At 51.1% G+C, this 18395-nt stretch overlaps 1 protein-coding gene across 1 annotated transcript in view; it reads left to right on the forward strand.

Moving 5' to 3' along the window:
• LOC135908426 (ionotropic receptor 25a-like) overlaps nt 1-17595 on the forward strand; it is a 118043-nt gene extending 100448 nt beyond the window's left edge. Inside the window, exons 17-20 of the mRNA XM_065440206.2 lie at nt 11034-11233; nt 12804-12936; nt 16387-16514; nt 17438-17595. Coding sequence (XP_065296278.2) covers nt 11034-11233; nt 12804-12936; nt 16387-16514; nt 17438-17595 — 619 coding nt within the window. The remainder of the gene's footprint in view (nt 1-11033; nt 11234-12803; nt 12937-16386; nt 16515-17437) is intronic.
• The last annotated feature ends 800 nt before the right edge of the window (nt 17596-18395 follow it).

The raw sequence follows: 18395 nt of genomic DNA on the forward strand, positions 1-18395 counted from the left end.
GCAATCAACAACTACATCAAAGGTCGTATTTCTCATCAATCACTCCGTATCCTTCGACAAGCACCACATTCGTCTGAAAATAAAATCACCCTCGTCTGGATTCCAGCACACGCCGGCGTTGTCCACCCGCACCTCACCAACCTCAACGAGGTTACACACTCCGTAGCACGAGGACTAGTCAACCATGCCGGAGACGGTGCAGGTGCACCCGCAGGACGCGACCGCCTTACATTATACAACGACCTTGTGAAGTCATTTTACCTCGCAAGAAGAACCTTCCCCGCCCGTCGCCGCAAATTAAACAGGGCACAGGCAACCACCCTTCGCCTGTTACAGACGAATACATAGCCCTCCCTCACTTGCTATCACACTATATACCCCGACATCTACCCGAGCCAGACGTGCAAGGTCTGTAAAACTGAATCGGCTAAACTGCCCCATATGCTATGGGAGTGCAAACATCAATACCCAGACCTTAATCCCGTGACCCTCTCGTCGAGATGGCACGCCGCCCTGCGCAGCTCCCATCTCGACGACCAAATCTGGGCGACCCAGCAGGCCTACGAAGCGGCGAAGAGGCAAGACCTCAACGTCCCATCGTGGGAGGCCTAGGCCCAGCCGACTGAACTGCTGGTGCTCATTAATGTTCTCTCTCTCTCTCTCTTTAAAACTGGGCAGCGATCACCACATAATTCAAATCGAGATTGAACATTCTCACCGCGTGCCCAAGACAGGAAAGGCAAGACAGCCTATGTAACCTATGCAACCTATGCAGCCCAGGCAAGACGCGTTTAGGAATGCACAACGTTTCGGACATCAAAGACACTGAAGCTTGGCTAAACAGTATCATATTTGCGGCTGACGGCCACACCAGGACGATTCAACAAGACGAGGACCGTCCGGTGGTTGGTCATCACCTACTGCACTTATGCGAGGCTCGGCAATCGCTCCTCAAACGATGGCGACGCCAAAAGCTCAGCCGTAAGCTCCAGCGCCGAATCACCCTATTAGGCATGCAGGCACAGGAATACGCTGTACAGCTAGCGAGTCAGAACTGGTGATCCTTCTGCGACCAACTTCAAGGGACCCTCAGCACAAAGATGATTTGGCATACACTTCGAGCCTTGTTTGCCGACACCCACACCAAAACCCAACAAAGACATACAATTTACCGACTAATCCACAACTATGGCGGCACAGAGTATCAGCTACTCCAAGGACTTCATACGAAGCTACACCGCTCAGCTAACCAACAAGCCACTGTCACCAACCTTTCCACCCCCAGGGAATACCAAGGAGCGCCGAACGAAGAGCTAGATCGGCCTTTCAGATAGTCAGAGTTACAGGCAGCCCTCTCTAGGCTAACACGCAATACGAGCCTGGGCATAGACAGAGTCACCAACAAGCACCTTCGACAGCTACCCCCTCGGGCGTTGATGGCTCTCCTTTGGTATTCTAACGACTGCTGGATTAAGGGCGAGCTACCAACAGCCTGGAAACACTCTGAGGTAACCATGGTACCGAAACCAAACAAACCCATTTCCATCGCAAATCTCCGCCCCATCTCCCTTACGTCCTGCGCCAAGAAACTGTTTGAACATATGGTCAACGAGCGCCTCACCACCCATCTCGTGGAAAACGATCGCTATCCGCACACCATGTTTGGCTTCCGCCAGATGCTCTCCAAGCAGGACGTCCTCTTCCGGCTAAACGAAGATATTCTGGACCGTTTGAACAAACACAGCAAGTATTCCGTTCTAGCTGTAGACGTAAAGGACGCCTTTGATAACGCGAGTCATGAAGCCATTCTCCATAACCTCGAAGATATCGGCTGCGGTGCCACAATATACTCCTACATGCGCGCTTTCCTCACCAACCGTATGGCCACGATGGGGACTGGCAACCTCCGGAGCAAGGTATTTCACCTACCTAACAGGGGCACGCCACAAGGTCCCGTAGTCTCGCCACTCCTCTTCAACGTGGCCCTCCTCAAACTTCCCCGCCTCCTAGACACGGTCCCAGGGATATTCCATGCTCTATATGCAGATGATATCACCCTGTGGGCGAGAGACGCGAGCACGGGCGAACAGGAGGCCCGTCATCAGGAGGCGGTCAACATCATCGAACGGTACCTCAACACCTGCGGCCTTCACTGTGCCCCGGATAAATCCAAGCTGTTAGTAGTCGGGGCACGCACCCGGGGCCGGCCCCCAAACCACGACGCACCACGACCCACAAGTCCTTCTTCAGGGAGTCCCGATGCCAACGGTCGACTCACTTCGAGTCCTCGGAGTCCATATACACAAGGACGGGTCCTGCTCCGCCACACTCCCCAGGCTACACAAAACCATGGCACAGCTAACTCATCTCATACGACGGGTGGCCGATCACCGCAATGGCCTCAAAGAGCACGACACCTTGCACATGGTACAAGCCCTCCTTTACAGCCGCATTACATACGGAACTCCTTACCTCAACCTGAATACAGCCGAGAAACAAAAGCTAAACCTCCTAATACGGAAGGCCACAAAGCTTGCCCTAGGACTGCCGACAACCGCCTTAACTGACCGATTGCCTCGAATGGGAGTACACAACTCCTGGGAAGAACTCGCGGAAGCACACCTAATCAGCCAGATCGAGAGATTCAATCTCACAACCCCAGGCCGAGCAGTCCTCCGACGCACAGGATACGTAACCAACCTAGTACTCAATGGCGAACATAAGGAAAAGATCAAGTCGAAGCTCCGAGAATGTCTGCAAGTTTATCAAATCTCTCGGCACATGCATCCAGGACACCATCGAGGCAGACGGCTCGCCAGGGTAAACACCTTCGGGCACTAGCACCGTAACGACCCGCAGGCGGGCTATGTGGACACAGTCAAGTATCCCGGCCGAAACGCCTTCGCCATCAGTGTCACAGACTACAGGGGGACGACACTGGCGTTGACGACAATTCTCGCCAAACGCGCAGACACAGCTGAGGAGGCCGCTATAGCACTCGCCACCCACACAAGCGAGGACGCCATAGTGGTCTTCACCGATTCTCAAACAGCGGCGCGCAACTACATGAAGGGCAGGATCTCCATCAAAGCGATCAACATGCTGAAACGTAGTGACACTACTCCCCCTCTACGCCTGCACCATGTGGGTTCCAGGACACGAGGGACTCGAAGGGAATGAAGCGGCACACACCGCGGCCCACACAAGCGTCAGGCGGCCCTCCCCGCACGAGATTCTAGACATGTCTCACCCACCCAAATCAGCGGAGGAAACGGAAACAATACCGGTAACTTACCAAGCGCTACCGCAGCACTATCGGTTTGGACGCAGGGTGTACCCTCCACCACATCCAAAACTAACGAGAAACGAAGGCACCTTCTACAGGCAACTCCAGAGCAATACCTTTACCAACAGAAACTTACTGCATCATTTCCACCTGACGCTGTACAGCTACACTTGTCCACACTGCAACGTGCCTGACACCCTGGCGCATCTCCTACTGCAATGCAAGACCGTCCGAGTGAGCATCACAGCGACACAACTAGTAGCGGCAGACGCAGACCCAAACCTCCTCGCTGAAACGTGGGAGGCTGCGATCTCCAAGACGGATCTGGTCCACCAGTGCGAGCTCGTCGCCCGGGCCCGGAGGGCGATCCAAGCCAGAAGGTTCCTGGAATAAGGGATCGACCCTCCCACCTCGACTGACGAGTCACTGCTTCAAATAAAGTTCATTCATGTTCATGTTCAAAACTTTTCTACCTACCTTGTAACGCTACTTATACATGTAACGGGTTCGGTCATATTGACACGTGTACTTATATTTAACAGGCGACCACGTTTCGCCGCCTAACAAATGTTATCGCACAGCGCGGGACGCGTCTGCATGTATCCGAAGTTTCTGGAAAGTTATCGATGCTTCTATCCGCTGTGTTGTCGCCGAACCTTGTGTTATCTGATTTCATCGCGTGACTCAAATGTTGTAGAACTTTGTGGAAGGCATGCGGGTCCGAACGATTAGTCTGGAACATTCGATGACTGCTGTATAAAAGCCGACGCACTTGACCCGCTGATGAGATTTTCCGACCATCGCCGACCGTGTTCGCCGCTATCGTTGTGCTATAAGTGTAGCCTGTTTTTGTGGGCACAGGTTCGCCCAATAAAAGCTAGTTTTGTATTCCACCGTATTCTTGCTTTCTTCACCGTCACTACCACGTGACATCTGGTGGAGGTGCTTTTCGTTCATGTACCGGACGCCCCCGACAAGCCGTGATCCAAGCCCGGAGCACAAAGAGAACACCAACGTAGTCCCGGAGCATCGAGCAAGCCACCGTCTTCAACAGCTGCCCCCGGAGCACGGACTTCTACCTGAGAAGACCAAGAAGATTGTGGACAAGGCAACCCCAATGGCAGCCCCAGCGTCCCCCATCGTGCTGCAGCAGCCAAGGGAACCTCCGACGTTCCGCGGATCAACATTCGAGGACCCGGAAACCAGCTCGAAACGTATGAGAGGGTCGCTAAGTTTAACAGTTGGGACAGCGACGACAAGCTGCGGCATGTCTATTTCGCATTGGAAGACGCCGCCAGGACGTGGTTCGAGAATCGGGAAGCCACCTTAACGACGTGGGACCTTTTCCTAAGCGGATTCTTGCACACGTTTACAAGCGTCGTGCGAAAAGAGCGAGCCCAAGCTCTACTAGAAACCAGAGTGCAGCTGCCAAACGAGACGATCGCAATCTTCACGGAGGAAATGGCCCGTCTTTTCCGGCACGCCGACCCGGAAATGTCGGAGGAGAAAAAAGTTCGCTTCCTGATGCGCGGCGTCAAGCAAGACCTTTTCGCCGGACTTATTCGTAACCCACCGAAGACTGTGGCTGAGTTTTCTGCAGAGGCATCGACGATCGAGAAAACTCTGGAGATGCGCACCCGGCAATATAACCGCCAGGGGCACACGCCGCAGTATGCCATCCAAGGACTAGGTTCGGACGACCTGCAAGAGACCATCAGGGCCATTGTGCGCGAAGAACTGCGCAAGGTCCTGCCTTCGTCGCAGCCTCAAGTAGCTTCGATCGCTGACATCGTGAAAGATGAGGTTCAGCGATCGCTTGCGGTTCCTGAGGTGCAACCTCAATTACTGCAGCCCCAGCCGGAAGCGATGACCTACGCCGCCGTTGCACGCCGTCAAGGTCCCCCTCCGCGACCACGCCAAGGCCTTGCAACGACGCAATTCCGTCGTCCGCCGCCGCCGCCAGCACGCCCACCCGTCGCCGAGCGCTCCTACGCGAGGAAGACGGACATTTGGCGAGCCCCCGACCACCGCCCGCTCTGCTATCACTGCGGAGAAGCCGGCCATGTGTATCGCCGATGCCCATACCGGGAGATGGGACTGCGAGGTTTCGCCGTCAATGCTCCGCGCCCGCAGCGAGGTGAACGCCCTCGCGATATCGCCGACTACCTCGCCGCTACTCAGTGGAGCTCTCGACGACCATCGTGTTCACCATCACCAGGCCGCTACCTGTTGCCGCAGCGCCGACCATACACTGGCCCAGCCCGGGGCCGGTCAGCGAGCCCGTATCCGGAAAACTAAAAGCAGCAACCGATGGAGGTGCGGTTGCTGTTCGTCGAACTGACGAAGATCCTCCGCCGCCGACGAAGACGACGAAGAAACCATCTCGACGACCTAATGATGACACGCCGCCATGCCGAGGAATTCAGGAAGCCAAGACTACACCGACGAAAGACGACTTTACGACGCGACGTTCCAGCTTCAGTTCAACACGACGCAGCCGTGATCCGACGCCGAGACCTAACTGTAACGCAAGACAAAGAACCACCGACCTCGACGTGCTTCTCGACGGCCACGCAGTCACCGCCTTAGTAGACACAGGAGCCGATTACTCCGTCATGAGTGGATCCATCGCCGCCCAGTTGAGGAAAGTTAAGACTGCATGGGAAGGCCCTCATATACGCACCGCTGGAGGACACCTGATTACGCCGACTGGGATCTGCACGGCAAGAATTACCGTTCATGACCGGACTTACCCTGCCACCTTCGTTGTCCTCCAACAGTGTTCACGAGACGTCATTCTCGGCATGGACTTCCTGAATCAACATGACGCAGTCATCGACCTGAAGTCGAAGTCGATAACGCTGTCACAAGATCAAGCGATACCGCCGGAGAGCTGTCGTAGTCACCACGCCTTGAGTGTGCTCGAAGATCAAGTGAGCATCCCCCCGCGCGCCAGCATTATTATTTCCGTCGGCACTGAAACACCCGCTGACATAGAAGGCGTCATCGAGGGCGACCAACATCTACTGCTCGACCGTGAAATTTGCGTCGAAAGAGGGATCGCTCGACTCCACGGAGGGCAGGTGGAAGTTATGCTCACCAACTTCAGCCAAGAGTTCAAGCACATCAACAAGGGCACGACAATCGCATACATCGAGGAAATTGTGGAAACCAGCAATGCCTTTGTCCTCTCGGATTCAGCCGCATCTACCCCGATGAGCATTGTCCCCGAACCAGACTTCGACGTGAATCCAAGTCTTCCTATGAGTAAGCAGCAACAGATCAGAAGTCTTCTCCGACGATACAAAGACTGCTTTTCGACGTCATCGAGGATTCGACAAACACCAGTTACGAAGCATCGCATAATAACCGAAGAGAGCACTCGACCACTCCGCCAGAGCCCTTACCGAGTTTCGACGCGAGAACGTGAAGCTATTAGGCAACAAGTCGACGAAATGCTGCGCGACGACATCATCCAGCCGTCGAAAAGCCCGTGGGCCTCTCCTGTAGTCCTGGTAAAGAAAAAGAACGGAACCCTACGCTTCTGCGTCGACTATCGTCGACTGAACAAGATCACGAAGAAGGATGTGTACCCCCTTCCACGCATAGACGACGCATTGGATCGGCTCTGCAACGCTAAATACTTCTCATCAATGGACCTCAAGTCTGGCTACTGGCAAATAGAAGTCGACGAGAGAGATCGCGAAAAGACTGCCTTCATCACGCCAGACGGCCTCTACGAGTTCAAGGTCATGCCATTCGGACTGTGCTCGGCGCCTGCAACGTTTCAGCGCGTCATGGACACGGTGTTAGCCGGACTGAAGTGGCAGACGTGCCTTGTTTACCTGGATGACGTCGTTGTCTTCGCCGGAAATTTCGACGATCACCTTAGGCGGCTTGCGACAGTGTTAGAAGCCATCAAGTCATCAGGGCTCACTCTGAAGCCGGAAAAGTGCCGCTTCGCTTACGATGAGCTTTTGTTCCTAGGCCACGTGATCAGCAAATCAGGAGTACGCCCCGACCCACAGAAGACAGCTGCCATCGCAAAGTTCCCGCAGCCAACCGACAAGAAGGCAGTGCGCAGATTCCTTGGCATGTGTGCCTACTATAGGCGCTTTGTCAAGGACTTCTCACGCATCGCGGAGCCGCTAACACATCTAACCAAATGCGATGTCGCGTTCAAGTGGGAAACGCCGCAGGCCAACGCATTTCAAGAACTCAAACGACGCATGCAGTCGCCGCCGGTACTTGCACACTTCGACGAGGACGCCGATACCGAAATCCACACTGACGCCAGTAGCCTAGGCCTCGGTGCCGTCCTAGTCCAGAGGAAAGAAGGACTTGAAACGGTGATATCGTATGCTAGCCGGTCGCTGTCAAAAGCGGAAAGCAACTATTCTACGACTGAAAAGGAATGCCTCGCCATCATTTGGGCTATAGCTAAATACCGCCCTTACCTCTATGGCAGGCCATTCAAAGTCGTCAGTGACCATCATGCATTGTGTTGGCTAGCTAACTTAAAGGACCCTTCAGGACGGCTGGCGCGGTGGAGCCTCAGACTACAAGAATATGACGTCACGGTAATATACAAGTCCGGAAGAAAACACTCCGACGCCGACTGTTTATCGCGCGCCCCCATCGATCCCCCGCCGCAAGACGACGAGGACGACGACGCCTTCCTTGGGATAATAAGCGCGGAAGACTTCACTAAACAGCAACGAGCAGACCCGGAGCTAAAAGGTCTCGTGGAGTATTTGGAAGGGAACACCGACGTTGTCCCTAGGGCATTTAAGCGCGGGTTGTCGTCATTCACGCTACAAAACAACCTGCTCGTGAAGAAGAACTTCTCACCAGTCCGCGCCAGCTACCTTCTTGTTGTACCGTCAGCGCTGCGTCCAGAAATACTGCACGCCCTACACGACGATCCAACCGCTGGGCACCTCGGATTCTCCCGGACGCTGTCGAGAATACAGGAAAGGTATTGCTGGCCGCGTCTGACCGCCGACGTCGCCCGTTACGTCAAGACATGCCGAGACTGTCAACGACGCAAGACACCACCGACAAGGCCAGCAGGATTACTACAGCCGATCGAACCTCCTCGCCGACCATTCCAGCAGATTGGGATGGATTTGTTGGGGCCGTTTCCGATATCAACATCCGGGAATAAGTGGATCGTCGTGGCGACGGACTATCTCACCCGCTTTGCTGAAACTAAAGCTCTACCAAAAGGCAGCGCAGCCGAAGTGGCGAAATTTTTCGTGGAGAACATCCTGCTGCGACATGGTGCCCCAGAAGTCCTCATCACCGACAGAGGAACGGCTTTTACAGCAGAGCTCACCCAAGTCATTCTGCAATACAGCCAGACAAGCCACAGGAGGACAACTGCCTACCATCCGCAGACGAATGGTCTCACGGAGCGCCTGAACAAGACCCTCGCCGACATGCTAGCAATGTACGTCGACGTCGAACACAAGACGTGGGACGCGGTCCTGCCGTACGTAACGTTTGCGTACAACACGGCGGTGCAAGAAACAACACAAATCACGCCGTTCAAGCTGGTCTACGGTAGGAACCCGACGACGACGCTTGACGCCATGCTGCCGCACGTAACTGACGAAGAGAATGTTGACGTCGCTAGCTATCTCCAGCGCGCCGAAGAAGCCCGACAGCTCGCCCGCCTGCGAATCAAAAGCCAGCAGAGGACCGACAGCCGACACTACAACCTCCGACGACGCTTCGTCGAGTACCAGCCTGGCGACCGTGTTTGGGTCTGGACCCCGATACGCCGACGAGGACTCAGTGAGAAACTACTCCGACGATATTTCGGACCCTACAAGGTCATCCGACGTATTGGCGCACTGGACTATGAGGTCGTGCCAGACGGCATTTCGCATTCACAGCGGCGCCGCGCACGATCTGCAGTGGTCCACGTGGTGCGCCTTAAACCCTTTTACGGACGCTGACAACTTCGTTATTTTTGTTTTCTTTGCTACGAGTGCTTTTGTTTATTAACTTCGTTTGTTTGCAGCATCGGGTCGATGCTTTTTAAGAGGGGGGTATTGACACGTGTACTTATATTTAACAGGCGACCACGTTTCGCCGCCTAACAAATGTTATCGCACAGCGCGGGACGCGTCTGCATGTATCCGAAGTTTCTGGAAAGTTATCGATGCTTCTATCCGCTGTGTTGTCGCCGAACCTTGTGTTATCTGATTTCATCGCGTGACTCAGATGTTGTAGAACTTTGTGGAAGGCATGCGGGTCCGAACGATTAGTCTGGAACATTCGATGACTGCTGTATAAAAGCCGACGCACTTGACCCGCTGATGAGATTTTCCGACCATCGCCGACCGTGTTCGCCGCTATCGTTGTGCTAAAAGTGTAGCCTGTTTTTGTGGGCACAGGTTCGCCCAATAAAAGCTAGTTTTGTATTCCACCGTATTCTTGCTTTCTTCACCGTCACTACCACGTGACAATATCAATGTTGCCCTGCTTTTTTTTCTCACCAATACTCTAAACGCCTCTTGCTTATCTCGACCACAGACCAGTTGATGCTTCCTTCCTTCTGTAAGCACTTCTGTAATGTGTATGTAACCTACGGGTCTCACCGGGTGAATCCCTTCGCATTTCATTAAGACATGCCCAGTAGTCTCCGGATTTTTGCTGCAGCAAACACCTGCGTCATCTTTCCGGTATGTTTTTGCCCTTAGCCAACCAACTCGAACCTCACATAGCAAACCACTGCCTTATATGTTATCGTACAGATTTTTCCTTCGAATTTCTTTCTTCCCATTCTTGTAAATCTCCATGGTGTATTTTTTTCGATTCTTTGCATCCAGATCACTGTTTATGTTTCTCTCACTTTCTTTTGATGAGTCCTGGTTGTCTATATACACTCTCAATTACCCTGTACTTACTTTCCAACTTTCTTGACCTCTTCCTCCATTCTATTAAAGTAATTGACTGCAACGCCACGCAGCATCGAATGTCAATGTAGGTAGACTCACTATGACAGGTGGAAGTGGAATTAATTGGTTATTTTGCCTTAGCAAACAACATTTGGCTGCCAGTGTGTTTGCAGGGCCTCCTTGCGCCCACGTGCGACGCCACTCACTGGGAGCCACAATTAGCTGCATCAGAATGACCGCACAACAATAACGAATACTAATGGCCAGGTATATACTATTCTAGCTCAGATCGCGTACTATAGGTAAAACAAGCAGGCTTGCTTTTTTCTGATTTGTTGGTTCACATTAGTACAAATGTGTCTGACCAAATTTGCGCAGATATCACCATATTCGCTGATTGCTTGCTCTTTTGTAAGTACGTCATGTTGTTTTACACACATTGCTGTATGAACTTCGCAGGCTTCGTGCGTACTTCTGTGTGTCTATAGCAGTGCGCGTGACTTTCAAAAAAAAATATGTTTTCTGCGCACGTGTTTTTGTTGTTGTTTATGATCGCGTACCAAATCTCTGTACAAACTATAATGTTTTGTTTCCAGTTCTCATGTGTTGTACCTATACGAAGTATAGCAAGTAGCCCTAGTCTAGAAGACAGCCGCCTTTTGGTTCTCTTCGTGAGCATTTGCCGAAATGTCCGAATGAAAAAGAAAGTGAATTTAGTGGCCCGGACAGCGACAATATGAGTATAAGTGGGCCAAGTTAACCTAAAATCAAGCATGCTGCACCACTTCACCTTCGCCGCGTTACACGTTTTGTTCTTCACCCTAAGTTTGATTTTTCAGCATATGGAAGAAGATGTCCTTGGACGACACCTTGAGCGACGAAGAGCGCGCGAAACTGGCAGTGTGGGACTATCCAGTGAGTGAGAAATATACGAAGATCTGGTGGACCATGCATGATTCCGGCATGCCCACGCAATTTGAGGAAGGTGTGCGGAGGGTCAAGGAGTCCAAGGGCTCGCAAGAAGGGTTCGCCTTCGTCGGTGAGTCATCGGTGAGCCTGCAGGATATAGCGAGCTTTGGTGGTCTGTCTTGACGGACGCACAACCCGCTGCACTAGCACAGCTGCCATGGAGCCCTGCTGCTAAAGACGCGTTTAAAACCCGGGGTTTCGTTAAATCCCAAATCGAGACTCAACCTCTGTGCCGAGAGATAAATGCATGCTCAAAGGACCCTTGGTTTTTCAAATTAAACCACAGGAAACTTCCTAGCATAAAAGCAAAAAAAGCATAAATTAAGCACTGTAGCGATAGCTCCTTTACTGTGTCGTTCCTTGACGTCGTCACACGTGTATTGCGCATATAAACGCATTGCTCGGGACGTCGAAAAAAACAAGAAAAAAATTCGAGTGCGCCATTTTTGCTGTTATAGCTAATGACGGGTCGCACAGAAAACAGCAATAACGTCTTGACTTGAGCTTGGTGATACGTCTTCATGTTAGAAAAACAGCACTTGAAAATGCAGACAAGACAGAGAGCTTATTGTCAAGTGAAGCGTTTGTAGAACAGTAAAGAAAATGAGAGGAAAACACACACAAAGAAAAAATTTCAGTGGCGATGTAGCGGTAAATGCGAGAAAAAAATGCATTAGCATTAAGGCGCACTTCTTTGAGGTCTCGGATCCGTGATTTAAACCGCGCGTTCACCACATTCCAAAGTGCTATCCAGGAGTTCACTCGAGCCACGTCCTTTCTCACCGAGGAGTGAAGTGCAACTGACGGTGGTCCGAAGTCGGCCAACCTCCATTTATATATATATACATACATATATGAGAAGCAAGGGGGCTAACCGAGGGGCCCGATATTTATTAGTCATACCATAAGAAGCTAACGAACACTGACACCAAGGAAAAAGTTAATGGAAATGACAGTAGATGAAAAAACAACTTGCCGCAGATGGGGAACGATCTCACAACCTTCGCATTTCGTGTGCGATGGTCCATCAGTACCGTGGCGCCGTGTGCCCATCCACTTTCTTGGGTATTTATGTTTCCTGTTAGAACCCTGGGAGTGTTAGCCAGTGCCACCACTCGCCCACTCACCCACTCACCACTCGCCCACCCACGCACAGGTATGGCAACCGGTCAATAAACCCATACATGCTACCCGAAGGCATCAATGTTACCGTGTTCGAGACCCTCTTATGTAATAAACGAGAAGAAAGTGGGTTAACCGAGGGGCCCGATTTTTATTAGTCATATCATAAGAAGCCAACAAACACTGACACCAAGGCCGCTGACTGAACAGACCGAAGTAGGCAAAACTCGACGAAGCAAAAAAAGAAATGCAGGTGAATTTTAGCACTCATAAAAGCGAAAGGCAAATAATTTATGTAGTATAGGCAAACTGTGAAAAAAGGCAGACAAAGCGCAATTGGTGCGTACTAAAGCCCACGACGTCTGTCATATATCATTCTATACCATCTGCTGACCTACGGCTTCGGCTGTACGCCCCTCGGTATTCACCAGCGTTTGTTGGTTTGAACACGCAACTCAGCCAACCATCGTGTGGATTCCATATGGTAAACGTCACGCATGACTGTACTTGCATTGCAGCGGACTCAACCCAAGTGAAGTACGCCACAATGACCAACTGTGACCTCGTCTCCATTGGCAGTGAATTCAGCAGAAAGCCGTTGGCACTGGCGGTTCAACAGAACTCGCCCTTGAAGCACCGGCTTTCAAGCGCGCAGGTATACGCGTTGTGGCTGACGTGTTTGTCGGTGGGTGTCGTTAGTTGCAGCAATTTACTTGGTTACTGCGAAAGCGCAACGCGGCGTTACGTTGCTCGGGCCCTATAACGTAAAGCTATTGCAATGTGTTTTTATTAAAATCTCCTGACGTCAAATTTGCGTAACCGCCGACGCAAACATTGGGCGCTTACTCGCAGCGTTGTCTGAACAGACCAATTAAACGCTCTCTTCGTTTATATAGGTCCCTTTTCTTTGCTTTAAAAAAATTACCGACGATTACGTTACTTCCTAATGCGAAATTTGAGCGCAGCAAATAAGCTGTTTCACCTTTTCGATAGATTGAGGCAAAGAAATCGAGCAACACATGTATGCGCTATCACAGAATTTTTTTTTATTTTTCACACGTATTCCTTTAACAAAGACTCCACTAACAGTTCTTGACAGTCATGAAGGAAGCTTTGTGGTCGGAGAAATAGACTGATATATGTTTGACTTGGTACACCAATGCTTGATTCTCAAAGACGAGATCTATACAAGTGCCTCGCGAGGTTGTCACAGCCGTGGGACGCGTTACGAGCGAGAGGAACGGGATGTTCTCCGGCATAAGTGTTAGGAAATTGCTGTTTGTCTTTATGTCAACATTAAAGTCCCCCACTACTAACATCGGTGTGGATCGATGGACGGTTAATGCGAGTTGCAGGAAGTGCACGACGTCTTTCGTGAGTGCGGTAGCGGACTCACGAAAGCGGTATCAGTCGGTCGCTGCTAGCGCTGGGGGGATGAAAGGGGGGCGGAGCTGGTTATGAGGCCGACGATAACGCCGACGACGACGCGAAACCCAGGAACGGACGCCAAAGAGCCATTTGTGTAGCCAGCCCTCCTCCACAGTCTCTCCTCCTCCCTTCCATCATCCTCCCTCGCCCGGAGAGCCGACAGCGCGCATGCGCGGCGGCGGAGCAGATTCGTCGGCGAGCTACGACGCGAAACCCAGGAACGGACGCCAAAGAGCCATTTGTGTAGCCAGCCCTCCTCCACAGTCTCTCCTCCTCCCTTCCATCATCCTCCCTCGCCCGGAGAGCCGACAGCGCGCATGCGCGGCGGAGGAGCAGATTCGTCGGCGAGCTACGACGCGAAACCCAGGAACGGACGCCAAAGAGCCATTTGTGTAGCCAGCCCTCCTCCACAGTCTCTCCTCCTCCCTTCCATCATCCTCCCTCGCCCGGAGAGCCGACAGCGCGCATGCGCGGCGGCGGAGCAGCAGATTCGTCGGCGAGCTGGTTACGAGGCCGACGACGTCGACGACGACGACGACGACGACGCGAAACCCAGGAACGGACGCCAAAGAGCTGCGCTCTAAAACGAATAGCATTGCCTACACTGAGCGGCTTGTCTTATCGAATTGGCTGACAAGAGGCGAGGAGCACGCTCAAGTGGAAAGGCATTCGATGGGGCCGAGTCAGTGCACTGAAACTCGATAACCGGATGAAGAGGGTGATGCCGACGTCTGTGTTTGGTCTGCTTTCCCTTACTTAGCTTGCGGTGGCTGGTCGAAAATCACGATGGCGTGCAACGGAAGGTTAAGATTGCCGCTAAAACGAATCCTCAGCAAAGAAAAGTTCGCAGAACGAGGTCGTAAACGTGCCGAAAGTGCTCGAAAACGTTACACAGCCGCGCAAAAAGCGAATAGCCAGTGCCTGAACGATCGGCGGCAGCCATTTGTTATTCCCTTCGGAACGGAGCAGCCTGGGGATATTCTGAAGAAAATTCAGGTTTTTTTTTTTTCGGCACAATAATGCATGTTTAACACGTACACGTCACTTTGACGCGGTTAGTTCTCGCGGTTCTGTGACGCCACGTGACAGGCAGGTGACGTGGGTGTCGCCCGAAAACTTTTGACCAATAGCCGAGGGGTAATGGCAAAGGGCGTCGAATCGTAAATAACTATTGTTCTTTTGTTCTTTCCAATCATGGAAAATCAGTGCGTTCACGTCATATCAGATGGGGAGCTATCGCGGTTTTCGTGACGTCGCTTGTCGTTACGTCGCTTGTCGTTACGTCGCTTGACGTCGTTTGTCGTCTGCTTCACTTTCGTGTAATGAAGCCGTACCAGCAGGATAAAGATGGCCACCAAACATCTCCGAGACGGCACTACAGTTGATCCTGCTTACGAAGGCGGGGCCAGTCATAACGCAAATTGTTCGCTATAAGAAACATTCGTTATAAATTGATTTACCTTTAAAACCCCGTATAAAGGAAGTGTGGCAGGGGGCGTCGTCACGGCGACTGGCACAGCGGTTACCTGGAATTTATCCTGAAAACTTTAAGCACATCAGTGTTACCTTTAGACTACATGAAGAATGGCCAAGCGTTAAAAAACCGACCCCGTTATTACGTCTGCGGAGACAAGTTGCATTGCCATCCACGGCGGCTTAGTGGCTGAGGCGTACTGCTGCTGAAAATGAAGTCGCAGGTTCGATTCCTGGTCAAGGAGGCCGCATACCGATGGGGTGAATAACGTTCGTGCTTTTGGGGCTTTAGGTGCACGTCAAGTAGCTCCAGGTAATCAAGATTAATGCGGAGCCGCGCGCTAGGGCGTCTGTCGTAGCCCCACTTTTGCTTTGGGACGTTTAACGCCCACGATTCAATCAGAAACATTGCGCAGAAGCGTACTTTCACATCAGTTGCACAGTGGATCATCACGATTTCCACTAGGCGCAACGAGAGTCTGCTGGATTATGTTATGATGAGCCACTTGTACCTGCGTACCGCCAGCGCTGTGGAAACAGTGCGGCGCTTCCGGGCGCGGAAGCTCTTGCTGTACGACTAGACTTAATTTCTTTTTAACGCAACAGCGTTAAGGGAGCCATGTCGCAGAAAATCCGGTGTCGGCGTCGACGGCGTTGTCCGTTAGAAAAAAATCATCCCGAACTACGCATCCCGAACCACGCAGGCCCGCAGCGTGCCGCATAGGCGTTAGTGAACTAATTAAATTGCTCAAATTAAAATGCGTAAAAAAATTGTAAAGTACGTCATAAACACAACCTAAAGACATGATTGCATCGGGTTGATATTTTATTATACGAGTAAACATATTCTGTTATGCGGAAACTCAAACCCATTTTCCAGCTGCCGTTTTAGGTCTGTCTTAGTAGGGGTGGCGCGCCCCACTCGGATCTGCAGTACCATCCAGAAGGTGCTCGCCTCCGCGCATCTGCGGCAGCGGCGGCGCCCGCCGTGGGAGGGGGAAAGAAAAAAAGAACCAGAAAGCGCAGTTTCATGCATTGCATTCACCGCCAGCGTTTTCAGGAAAACATTACGGTTGTGTAAACTGTAGTTGCCGGGAAATATGAGAAGCAGTCATGGATCTTTGAATGCCAACGCATTCCACTCTTAAAGGGGAAGCTTATGCGCCCTTCAAGTTTTTCTTTTGCTTTCGGTGTCGACAGAATCATCAAACTACTCAACCAGCGCCGCTTGGACGACCTTAAGGAAAAGTGGTGGAACAAGAACCCCGCCCGTGTCACATGTGACGACAGCGAGCGCCAAAGCGATGGCATCAGCATCCGGAACATAGGTATGTAGATTGACGCAAGACCAAAGTGAGATGGACCAGCTTCCTGTTTTAGTATGAAACTCCATTTCTGTGTGCAAAAAAAAAAATGAAGCAGTGCGAAAAACCCTCGCTGTTCCAGCGGCTGCGCTAAGTTATTGACTTGCACCTTCCACAGCTCGTTAACTTTGTTACTACCAGAGCGCTCTACAGCACAGGGTTTGAAGCTCATGACAAAATAGAAAATTAAAGACAGAAGGGAGAAAAAGCAAATAGTATTTATTTAAATACCTAGATTGCTTATTACGCTGAAAATACATGACTAAGGTGTTTCCAGATTGCAAGCGGTACGTTTGTAGTACCTGCCGTACCGGCATTACGTTTTTTTTTATTCTTCACACTGAGAGTGCTTCCCTTTTTGTGCACCTGCTGTTGTAATTCGGTTGCGCAAACGTGTGCGCTCCTTTCTTTTTTTCTCCACACTGTATTTCTTGTATTACTTTTTGGTCTATTTGCATGAACAACAATTTTGCCCACATGTTTGGTCTTTGAATAGGCTGAAGTATTTTTTTCTAAATAAACATAAAAATAAATTTACAATAGGGTATGATTGGCTCAGAGGACAACTATTTCGAATTTTAGATTACATCGGAGTAAAATTAAATCACGGAAGAAAATCAGACGCAGTTAAACACATTTTCATTACCCGACATGTCGTCGTTCTGACAATAGTTTCAACTAATTGTGCATGCGCGCAACCTTTCCGGTCATTTTCTCCGCGAAGCTATGAAACGAAGTACCTTGCATCAGTGCAAGGTGTTCCGACAGCTTGAACTGGGGCAAGGTTTGCGCATATCTCCATAGGATTAGTGTTTTTGTGGGATTCTGGAATGCTGTGGCGTCTCTTGAAATAAAGGCAGTCACCTGATAAATTTCTGTTTAAACAGGTGGCGTTTTCGTCGTCATCTTCATCGGAGTTGTCATGGCTTGCATCACCCTGGCCGTAGAGTACTGCTACTACAAGAACCGCAAACCTAATAGCAAAGTGGTCGCCGTCAAAGAATACGCAGGCAAAGACTCTATAAAAGACTCTATCAATCACTAGTAGCCTTCAACCAGGCATTTACTCCCGAAGCAGCTAGCTCGCTGTGTTATACCGAAGAATTTTCCCTCGTTTGCTAGAAACAGCAGTGCGCGGGAAACTTACGAGTGAATAGATATTGTTCCAAACGCATTTGAAGATTAGGTGCGTGTGTACTCAATTATCCAGAGAAATTTGCCGGCTTTGCGTTGAATAAAAACCAACCTTTTAAAGTGCTTTACCTTATAGCGACATTGAGAACCACTGCTCTGAACAGCACTTCTTCCTCCCTTACACATTAAGATTTCTTTCAGCAGCCATCCAAATAAAGGTCCCAGAGCTGTGACTTTTCCAGCAGCTAGCGTAAAGTGACCACATGCCCACAAAGAAACCGGGACAGGGCCGCTTTTACTCGCATGGTCCTGTTGCCCTTCTTTGTGCCAGCGGCCAGAGTAAAACTGGGGTGCCGCTTGGCACCAGAGAGCAGTTCTAAGCGGCAGGGACCCGAAACGGTGACGAGAACGTTGGAAGTGACACCGAATGCTGCAGTAAAGCAGAAGATGGCGTCCTGCTAAATCCCGAACAAGAGCATCTGTGACCAGCTGGCGCAGAATCATTACTGTTCCGTTAGCTGGTCATGCATCACAAACCGCATCAAGGCAGAGTAAGGACACCATACTCTAGAACCAAGTCGCAAATAGATTTGCGACTTGAGCGTACCGTTAATAATGTTTGATTCGCAAATCTGCCTTGGCAACGTACGGCATAAAACCCAAAGGAAAACCAGACAACCGAAACAAAACAGATTGCACACATCACGCCTA

Source organism: Dermacentor albipictus, chromosome 1 (assembly GCF_038994185.2).
Source record: "Dermacentor albipictus isolate Rhodes 1998 colony chromosome 1, USDA_Dalb.pri_finalv2, whole genome shotgun sequence".
In the NCBI taxonomy this organism is placed as follows: Eukaryota; Metazoa; Arthropoda; class Arachnida; order Ixodida; family Ixodidae; genus Dermacentor; species Dermacentor albipictus.